Raw genomic sequence first — 10000 nt, 5'->3', positions numbered from 1 at the left:
AGTCGGGAAGCTATTTAAAGCTATAATAAAATGCGTATTTTGTGTATTTATGCAAAGCATTATGAAAAAATGTGCATGCGCAATAAAGCATACAAAAATAATTGCCACATTTCCCTCTGGGCTAAGCCCCAGATATTTCAGAAACCTAGAAACTGATGACCCCTCACCCAGCATGCTAAGATGACGTCCTTAGTTGTCTGTGTACATCATAGACAGAAATAGACACTGCATTTGCTTCTGGATCGTATGTCAACGTGACCGCCATATTGGAGAGGTAAACACTTGCCAGTAAACAAATACAAGTAAACAGCAGAGGGGTTTTCCTGGATAAAAAGCAATGTAACAATTTACATTTTTCATCTGATTTCAGTCTGACTTCGGTCAAATTTCCTCTGTTTTTCTATACATATTAAATCATATTATATATTAAACTTATTTATAAATATAATTTTTGTAATCCACTTTGATCATAAACCCTTAAATAAGAACAATAATCATAAATCTTATGGTGCTTTTCATCCAGAAATATCACAGCTCCCCTGTTTATCTTTAGTGGTTTACAGAGTTGACCTCCCCAATATGGCGGCGGCGTTGACACATCGCAACAGCACATCGACGAGGTCCAGAATATTCATACAAGCGTATGTAACAAACCGACTCGCTTGTGAAGAGAACTTCCTGAACCCACGCCTCCGAAGAGACTGGAGACTTAATCCAGCGCCTTAGGCCGCTCGGCCACGCTACCCCCATGTCACATTACCAGTAGTCACAGCAAGCGATTGTTGACTGATAAGAGTATCTCATCTTTCTGCTTGACTGTCCATGAAATGCATCACTCTATGATGCATTCCACTCTAAGTATAGAAAGGTTATACAAGACCCAGGGTCATTTTTAAATATCCTGTGAAGTCTTCATTTAAATCTTCAACTCAAAGCAGATCTGAGCTTTTGCGTCTTGGCAGTTTAGACGGAAACGCTACGGCGGAGCGCATTCAAGTTTTCCACTCTGGAGGGTGGTTGCAGACTTTTGCGTTTTTAAGCCCCAAAAACGCCGTCACCGTCTAACGAAAGGCACTTCCGATAAAATATTTTGTCGTTCTTACCCGCAAACGTCCACGTGTGAACGGGGCCTTAGTATAGAAAGGTTATACAAGACCCAGGGTTATTTTTAATTATCCTCTGAAGACTTCATTTAATTCTTCACCTCAAAGCAGTTGAGAGGTGTAGTAGTTAGTGAGACGCGAACCCAGGTGTACCTAATGATGTTGACTATGGGTTTTAGTATGCCTTAGCCTCTAATAAACTAAATCACCTACTACATCTATTTTTGCGCCACAATATCACCAACGGCCTCACTTGGGAAGAAGTGAGGCAGTTGTGAAAATATTTTCTGGCAGCGGTGGGATTTGAACCCACGAAATGGTTGGTATCCATTCTCCCTACTGTTGTCTGTATTCATATCATTTTTTACTCTCCAGAAGTGAAGACAAAATGTTTTCTGGCAGCGGTGGGATTTGAACCCACGCCTCCGAAGAGACTGGAGCCTTAATCCAGCGCCTTAGACCGCTCGGCCACGCTACCCCCATGCCACAAAAACAGTAGTCACAGTAAACTATTCGACCAATAAGATTATCTCATCTTTCTGCTTGCCTGTCCATGAAATGCTTTAAGTATAGAAAGGTTATACAAGACCCAGGGTTTACATTTACATTTAGGGCATTTAGAAGACCCTTTTATCCAAAGCGACTTACAACAAGTACATTTGTCCTAAGAAGTCTAACAATATATCGCTGTCGGTACAGTAAAGATGTTCATAGAACCAAGTGCAAGAACTAACAATCGCTAGGCTAACCCATTCCCTGTATACAGCAGTGATAGCAGCTACTGCAGATGCTACACAATTAAGAACTATGAATAAGTGCAACGTAGATTAAGTGCGTACAATACGTGCGTACATTAAGTGCCTGGACGTACAACATACAATGGTGGGCGGAAGGGACTGGATTGCAATGCAGAGTCCAGGTGAACTCTGAACAGGTGAGCGACCCTGCGATCCTGACAATCGGCAGGGAGCTCGTTCCACCACTGAGGTCCCAAGACAGAGATGATTCGTCCTTTGCTTGCTCTTAACGATGGCGGTACCAGACGTCCAGCTGAGGTAGTTGAGCGGAGGGATCGAGCTAGGGCGTGTGGCTTTACCAACGCTTGGAGGTAGGCAGGGGCAGTTCCATCGACTGCCTTGTATGCCAGTTACCATCATTTTGAGTCTGATGCGAGCTACTACAGGGAGCCAGTGGAGGTCCCGGAAGAAGGGGGTCACATGGGAGAACTTAGGTTGAACACGAGGCGCGCTGCCGCTTTCTGGATGCGCTGTAAAGCTTTAAGGGCAGAGGCAGGGAGTCCAGCCAGGAGCGAGCTGCAGTAGTCGAGGCGGGAGATGACCGGTGCTTGGACTTGGAGCTGACTAGGACCCTTCCTTGTGAGGAAGGGTCGGATCCAGCCGATGTCGTAGAGTACAAATCTGCAGGATCGGGCCACCAAGGTGATGTTTGCGGTGCAACATAACTGGTTGTCTAGTACCACACTATTGATATTGATTATGGGTTAAGGAATGCCTATAGCCTCGAATTAACTTTATGAACGACTACATTGTTTTTTTGCGGCCTCACTTGTGAAGGGAACTTTGTGAAAATATTTTCTGGCAGCGGTGGGATTTGAACCCACGCCTCCGAAGAGACTGGAGCCTTAATCCAGCGCCTTAGACCGCTCGGCCACGCTACCCCCATGCCACAATACCAGTAGTCACAGCAAGCGATTATCGACTGATAAGATTATCTCATCTTTCAGCTTGACTGTTCATGAAATGCATCACTCTATGATGCATTCCACTCTAAGTATAGAAAGGTTATACAGGATCCAGGGTGATTTTTAATTATCCTGTGAAGACTTCATTTAAATGTTCAACTCAAAGCAGTTGAGAGATGTAGTAGTTAGTGGAAGCGAACCCAGGTGTACCCAATGATGTTGATTATGATTGATTTTAGTTTTAATTAACTAAATATCCTGCTGCATCTGTTTTTCCGCCACAATATCACCAACTGCCTCACTCACTTGTGAAGAAACTTTGTGAAAATACTTTCTGGCAGCGGTGGGATTTGAACCCACGCCTCCGAAGAGACTGGAGCCTTAATCCAGCGCCTTAGACCGCTCGGCCACGCTACCCCTGTGCCTATGCCACCATCTCCAGCGATCAAATTCAACACTATCATGTATTTACTAAATGTAACATTTTAATATTTATCAACCATATTATAAAAATGTATATATTTTCTTACATTTTTTATATATACCCTCTTTTTTTTCAGGGTTTCCTCATCCCTACAGATTTTTTTTTAAAAGATAAATTACAACGATAAAGTAGAATGAGGAGAAGAGACACAACTTTTGCTAAACAGTACGCGTTGAAATAACGATTGGCCTGACTCGGTCCCTCTATCATCCTTACGATCAACATCAACATCCTGGCGGGATCTCAAATGGCGACCTCAACGGCCACAACCATCACGGCGTGACTCCCCCCCCCCCTCCCCCCTCTCACCCAGAGCGCCGGTCAGCAGCAGGTCCACCGCCGTCCGGTACGCCAGGATGGCCGCGCTGAACTCCCCCTCCTTCTCCCTCTTCATGGCCGCCGTCAGCTCACTGGCCGCCCGGCTCAGGTAGCCCGCCTCCCCTCCGTCCTGGTTGGTCAGCGGCAGAGGAAGCAGGTCTGATAGGTCGCTGGAGGAGGAGTAGGGGGCGGGCTCTGGAGGGCAAGAGAGAGAACAAGGGATATTATTTGTTTTGTTTCACTTTTTAATACCATTTAATACCGCTGTATATTATTTGTAGTTTTATACATATTATTTATTTTCCCTAACCTTCTTTTGCAGATCGATGTTTTTTATTTCATTTTTATATTTTACCAAGCTTACATTACTATTTTTCCTTTGTTTTACTTTAACTGCTTAGGCAATAAATATAAATGTTCCATGTCAATAGCTATTTTGAATTTAATTGAGAATATTATTATTATTATTATGAGGTTGAATTATGTGACATGAAATGGTTGTTATCCATTCTCCCTACTGTTGTCTGTATTCATATCATTTTTTACTCTCCAGAAGTGAAGACAAAATAAATTCTGGCAGCGGTGGGATTTGAACCCACGCCTCCGAAGAGACTGGAGCCTTAATCCAGCGCCTTAGACCGCTCGGCCACGCTACCCCTATGCGACTCATACATCACTCATAAGAAACTAATCTCGACCCATAACACTACCTCATCTTACTGCTTGACTGTCCATGAAATACATCACTTTACACATCAAGTTTAGAAAGGTAATAAGACCCAGGGTATTCTTAAGTGATCCTGTGAAGACTTAATTTAAATCTTCAACTCCATACTCTTGAGAGGTGTAAGCCAGGTGTACTTAATGATGATGATTATGGTTTATGGTATGCCTATAGCATCTAATTGAGTGAGCCTTGAGTGCTATGAAAGCTGCCCTCAAATAAAATGTATTATTATTATTATTAATTAACTTAATTAACTACTACGAAATACCTAAACTCAGGGGCTTTCTTCCACACTTCCAGTGGCTTCCTCAGAGTCGTAGGTTATGAAGTCCAAGTATGTTACACCTCAGGAATTAGGGTTTCTGTACCACGTTGTTGATACTGTAGAAATTGTATTGAAATGAATGGCTCTGAATGGTCAAATTGGACTGCAAAATTACCCCTCTATTGTCTACTAACTCCATGAGGCTGTCATCATGTCTTGAAAGGTACAGTTCAACGCATAAAGATACTATTTATGTGATTGTAACAACCCACGCATACTAAGTAAGTTATTAGCTGGTAAGCGTTTTCTCGAAAATGATGATGAACCGGTTAAGAAAAGTTTTCATTTGGCGAAAATCCTTGAATTATCTCAAATGATCAGCCATATATTTACAGATAAATGTATGTTAACATACCATGACTTCATTAATTAGTGCATGCTAGATCAATTGAATCAACAGGATTTTTTTTTGTGCAAAATGGGTTTATCAAAAGAGATTATGTTGGCCATTTAGCCAAAATTATTACCAGTAAATCCTGGAGTAATGATGTGATGCGAGAGGTCGAGTGCGAGTGCTACTTATCATCACCATGTTTACAGCAGGGGTCAAAGATGGCCAAATCGTTGTCTGACAGTGGGGGCGGGGCCTCCTCCTTAGGGGGCGGGGCTTGCTCCTCCCCCGCTGGGTCGAACAGCGAATCGAACTCGTCCTGGGACTCCTGTGTCCACTCTGGAGGCGGGCCGGGGGAAGGCACTTCCGTTGGCGCAACACAGGAGAGATAAAGCTGAGCGAGGAATGTACATTGTATCCGTGTTCACAAAACTTTCATATGCGTGCATGTGACAACACAAAAAGGCTTTTCTGTTGATATACGTCCGAGTTAATCCAGAACCGCTTAATCCTCAATCTCCATCTAACTCACAATTAGGGCGTACAGTGATTTCGTACAGGAAGAACGAGCAAATTTATCTACGACTATTCGACCGACCACCAGTTTGTGGTCAATTAGGCCCAATCCCATTTCAACCCCTTACCCCTTCCCCTTACCCCTCCCCCTTGTTTTGAAGGGGTAAGGGGGAAGGGGGAAGGGGTAAGGGGTAGAAATGGGATTGGGCCTCAGAGTCTACAACGTCTTCCCTCTATTTTATTGTGTTACTATGATTGTTATTTCCCTCCCGTTCCCCCTCAACCCCCTCTGGTACCTCTATCGTCCTGTCCCAGGTCACTGAGCTCATCCACCTCCCTCTCCTCCTCCTCCTCCTCCTCCTCCTCCTCCATCACCCCGGGGCGGCCCTCCGCCTCCCCGTAGGCCTCGGACGCCACCTCAGGCTCGCCTAGCTGCAGGTCCAGGTTTGAGCCCAGGTCCTGGGGCAGCACGGGCGCCTCCCGGCCCTCTTCCTCCGGGAAGGGCTCACAGTCCGAGGCGCGGCGCTTGGGCAGCGGGATCAGGGGCGGGGGGAGGGGCGTGTCCGACACGGGGGCCACCAGGTCGAGGGGCCGGGTGACCTCACCGCCCTGTGGGGGGGGGGGGGGGGGGGGGGGGGGACAAGGTCAAGACAGGGAGGGAAAGAGAGACAGAAAGGCAGGCTAAACTGATGCTTCGATTCGTGTTACTAATGTACATTAGGGTTTTGTGGATAAGTGTTTCGTGGAGAATGTGTGTAGAATAGAATAGAATAGACTTTAATTGTCATTGTGATGAAGATACATGCACCGAAATGTGCTTATGCAGCCTCTAAAACAATGCTCACATAAACACTCACCTAATAAATAGTATAAAATACAGAATCAAAGACACATTTTAAGAAAACTTTGCACGGCAACATTGAGGTTGTTGGGTGTGCGTGTGTGTGTGTGTGTGTGTGTGTGTGTGTGTGTGTGTGTGTGTGTGTGTGTGTGTGTGTGTGTGTGTGTGTGTGTGTGTGTGTGTGTGTGAGGCTCACCCTGAAGAAGTCTTTGAGCTGGGGGCTGTTGTAGAGCGCGGGGATGCCGGTGGTGAACAGCAGCATGGCCTCCGCCGCTTCCCGCCGCTCCTCGATCACCGCCTCCTCGAACCGACCTGACACCCAGCGCACAAGTGTGTGTGAGGGGGTGTGTGTGTGTTTGTTTGTGTGTATGTGTGTGAGTGTGTGCGTTTGAGTGTGTGTATTTGTATGCAGCGTGGGTTACACATTTGGAGAAATTCACAAAAAGTGAATTAGATATTTATTTTAATTCTTTAAAAGAGAACTAAATGACTGCGATCGAGTATGATGATGAGGTTGATGGTGCTGGTTGTGAAGATGATCATGATCATGATGATGATTAAAGCGGGGGTGGAGCTAATCAGGATGATGATGATGATGATGATGATGATGATGATTAGAGTGGGGGTGGCTGATGAGGATGATGGTTCTGAGGATGGTGTTGATGATAATAGTGATGACGGTGGTGTTGACGATGATGATACAGGGAGCGATAACGACGACAGCGACGATACGGACGCACACAATCATAACGACGGCGACGACAAACATCAAGCGAAGCTCCGCCTCCTACCAAAGAGCTGGGCGCGGGGGAACGGAGGGAAGTCCTCCTGTCTCCTGAAGAGGTTCCTGTGCGTGTAGGCCAGCTCCCCGTGCAGCTTCTTGAGCTCCGAGAACCTCCGCCACACCTGCACCTCCTTCACGTCCTCCGGGTGGCGCTTGGACACAAACTGGAACCAGGGGCAGAAGGATCAGAACTGTCCGTTTATCACCCAAAGGCGTTCAACATGGAACGGAGCACGTCATGTCACTACTTTACTAATTATAATGTCTCGAACTTTGTGAAAGCAGAGTGCAATGGCGCCGAGGTAGGGCGACAGGCCAAGGGTGGAAGCGGATAACTTATGTAGTAGCGTGACTGCTTTTGGGAAAAAGGCTGTGTGTGGGTCTTGTTCCCCAGCTTCTTAAAGGCTCTTAAAGGAGCGGAGAACTCACAGAAACAGCCCAGAAGAAGTTAGCAGCTTTAGGCTCAGATTTTAACTCACCTTCTTCTTTTAAACGTACTGTTTGATGTTATTTCGTGTTTAGCTTGGGTCAGAACTATACATTTTGGTGAATAAAACTAACCTTCAAAGAATAGTTATTCATAAGAGGATGCCTTCAGGGAGCAGGGAAGGAATATCGTCATGTGAGATGAAGGGTAGGTTTTGTATGGGTGTGTGTGTGTGTGTGTGTGTGTGTGTGTGTGTGTGTGTGTGTGTGTGTGTGTGTGTGTGTGTGTGTGTGTGTGTGTGTGTGTGTGTGTGTGTGTGTGTACTGCAGGGCATAAGTCTGGTCATGAGGGCTTTGAGGCGCATTAAGCAAATCACAATTGATTTCAGCTTTCCCCTAACAGACTATCTTACTGTTAATTTACCACTTAATTTAGTTTTAAAAACCAAGAAACATGTTATTTATCCACCATGACAACATGTTAAACCGCAGGAAACCGAAAGCTTAGAGGAAAACCTGAATGCTTTAATGACAAGAGATAGAAGCCAAACCAACCCTTGCTGTCACTTTGTATTCCGTGTGCCCTTTCTCGTGCGTACGATGGTCCGAAACGGAAAAGAACCGGTAATATTCCTCTTTCACTTTTCGGGACATTGCTGCAATCAGAACCACTGAAAAACAGCATGTATTGATGACTGTCCAGTGTTGTTATTATCGTCAGTCGGTGCTCACTTCCTGGTCGATGACGACAGACCTTGCGTCGTTACGCAGACGTTCTCTAGCAGCACGTGTCCATAATCAAAATACAGTAAAATAGTGCGACACCAGAGGGCGCTGTGGTTATTGAGTTCTATAACAATATTATTTAGGCCTATACTGTATGTTTTTTGAAGTTGCCTCAGGCCGTTTAATGATTATATCTATGTACTGGTAAATTCGTTTATTGATTATTTATTGATTAAATATATTTGAAATGTATTTTCTAAATACACCAACTTGTAAATGAGGGTTGCTGCCTTCAATTTAGCTTAGTATTGTCTGACTCTGGTGTTTTCTAATCAAAACAATACATTAAAGAGATCTGTGAAGTCTTTCCTTTGCAAGGATATCCTGTCTGCATACAGTGCAATTTACATAGGCTTTGCCGGCAAAAACAAGCCCCTTTTGAAACCTGTTCTCCTTTTAATGCTAAATTAGTATTCATTCAATTCTTGAATCCTTTGCATCTCAATGTCAAATCTCATCCAGTTTAACGATTGTACTTTAAAGGAGCACGACCAAATTATTTGTCTTTTAAAACATCAAACCTTTTCTTTACTTCTTCCTTTTTGCTAAGATCACTACGGCTTCATTCCTACTGTTGCATACTCAACAACACAAAGGTCAAAGTTTAACTGCCACAAGCAGGTCTTTCCTGTCTTAATGACCTGTATGATTACACAGGAGGGCTGTTTAACTGAGATAATCAGGGCAAATGTTTAACTTCAATCACAAGTCTCAGCAGCGCCTTCAGTTAACCGTTAAATGACACCGGCAAGCTCACTCCAAGTGAAATATTTCAAACAGGATAATTTGTCTAAAATCTTCGAAGTTAGAAGGGTCTTTATTTTCAATGAAGTAATTTACAAAATATCTATTTGATGTTTATACCTGAAGTGAATTGCATGAAATTGTACCATGGTTTGAACCTGTTCCCTTCGGTTGTTTAAAATACCTCTCACATTTGACCATGAAGCACACATTTTCACTCAAAGCGACAGTGAATAGAGGTTCACTTGATTAATGAGCTGGTATGTTTTACCCCTTGCTGAAGGACATTGGGATTCAAACCCAGAACCTCAGTGTCAAACACCCCTATACACCTATCTCCATTGTGTTCTATTTTTGGTTGGCTGCGTTTTTGCGTATAAATAATGTTTGGTTTAAACCTTTTTGGGACAAACCCACGGCCAACAGTGTCTTTGTAGTCTTTGTCAAGGGGTTTGTTATCTTTTGCTGCTATCGCCCCCTCCATATTTGTTCTCTTCTCTGGTTTATTTGCTCCCATTGTCTCTCTCTCTCTCTCTCTCTCTCTCTCTCTCTCTCTCTCTCTCTCTCTCTCTCTCTCTCTCTCTCTCTCTCTCTCTCTCTCTCTCTCTCACTGGGACCGAGACTGTTTGATATTCTCTGCACAGATCAGAGTGGAGCTGACTGTATTCATTAGGACCAATGGAAGTAGAGAGAGGAAGAGAGAGAAGGAGGAGGTATAGGGACTGAAAGAGAGGAGAACGAGAGAGAGAGCGAGAGAGAGAGAGAGAGAGAGAGAGAGAGAGAGAGAGAGAGAGAGAGAGAGAGAGAGAGAGAGAGAGAGAGTTAATGGTTGAGAGGCCATGGATGTTATATCATGTTGAGAGGCAAAGAAAGTGACAGAGAGAAAGACAAATGGTCAGATAGACAGGCAGGC

The 10000-nt window shown here is 44.4% G+C and overlaps 1 protein-coding gene and 4 non-coding genes across 5 annotated transcripts in view; all 5 read right to left on the bottom strand.

Moving 5' to 3' along the window:
- snx15 (sorting nexin 15) overlaps window positions 1-8320 on the bottom strand; it is a 10290-nt gene extending 1970 nt beyond the window's left edge. Inside the window, exons 1-6 of the mRNA XM_030338179.1 lie at window positions 8113-8320; window positions 7139-7295; window positions 6544-6659; window positions 5803-6115; window positions 5189-5353; window positions 3599-3802 (exon numbers count right to left, since the gene is read on the bottom strand). Coding sequence (XP_030194039.1) covers window positions 3599-3802; window positions 5189-5353; window positions 5803-6115; window positions 6544-6659; window positions 7139-7295; window positions 8113-8211 — 1054 coding nt within the window. The 5' untranslated portion in view covers window positions 8212-8320. The remainder of the gene's footprint in view (window positions 1-3598; window positions 3803-5188; window positions 5354-5802; window positions 6116-6543; window positions 6660-7138; window positions 7296-8112) is intronic.
- On the bottom strand, window positions 1500-1581 carry trnal-aag (transfer RNA leucine (anticodon AAG)). Its single transcript has one exon. It is a non-coding gene; the product is annotated as a tRNA-Leu (tRNA).
- On the bottom strand, window positions 2700-2781 carry trnal-aag (transfer RNA leucine (anticodon AAG)). Its single transcript has one exon. It is a non-coding gene; the product is annotated as a tRNA-Leu (tRNA).
- On the bottom strand, window positions 3141-3222 carry trnal-aag (transfer RNA leucine (anticodon AAG)). Its single transcript has one exon. It is a non-coding gene; the product is annotated as a tRNA-Leu (tRNA).
- Window positions 4182-4263, bottom strand: trnal-aag (transfer RNA leucine (anticodon AAG)). Its single transcript has one exon. It is a non-coding gene; the product is annotated as a tRNA-Leu (tRNA).
- Window positions 8321-10000: the final 1680 nt, after the last annotated feature.

The sequence above is a fragment of the Gadus morhua genome, chromosome 17, assembly GCF_902167405.1.
Source record: "Gadus morhua chromosome 17, gadMor3.0, whole genome shotgun sequence".
Taxonomy (NCBI): domain Eukaryota; kingdom Metazoa; phylum Chordata; class Actinopteri; order Gadiformes; family Gadidae; genus Gadus; species Gadus morhua.
The sequence above is the reverse complement of the archived record's forward strand: the minus strand, read 5'-3'. Positions and strand labels throughout refer to the sequence as shown.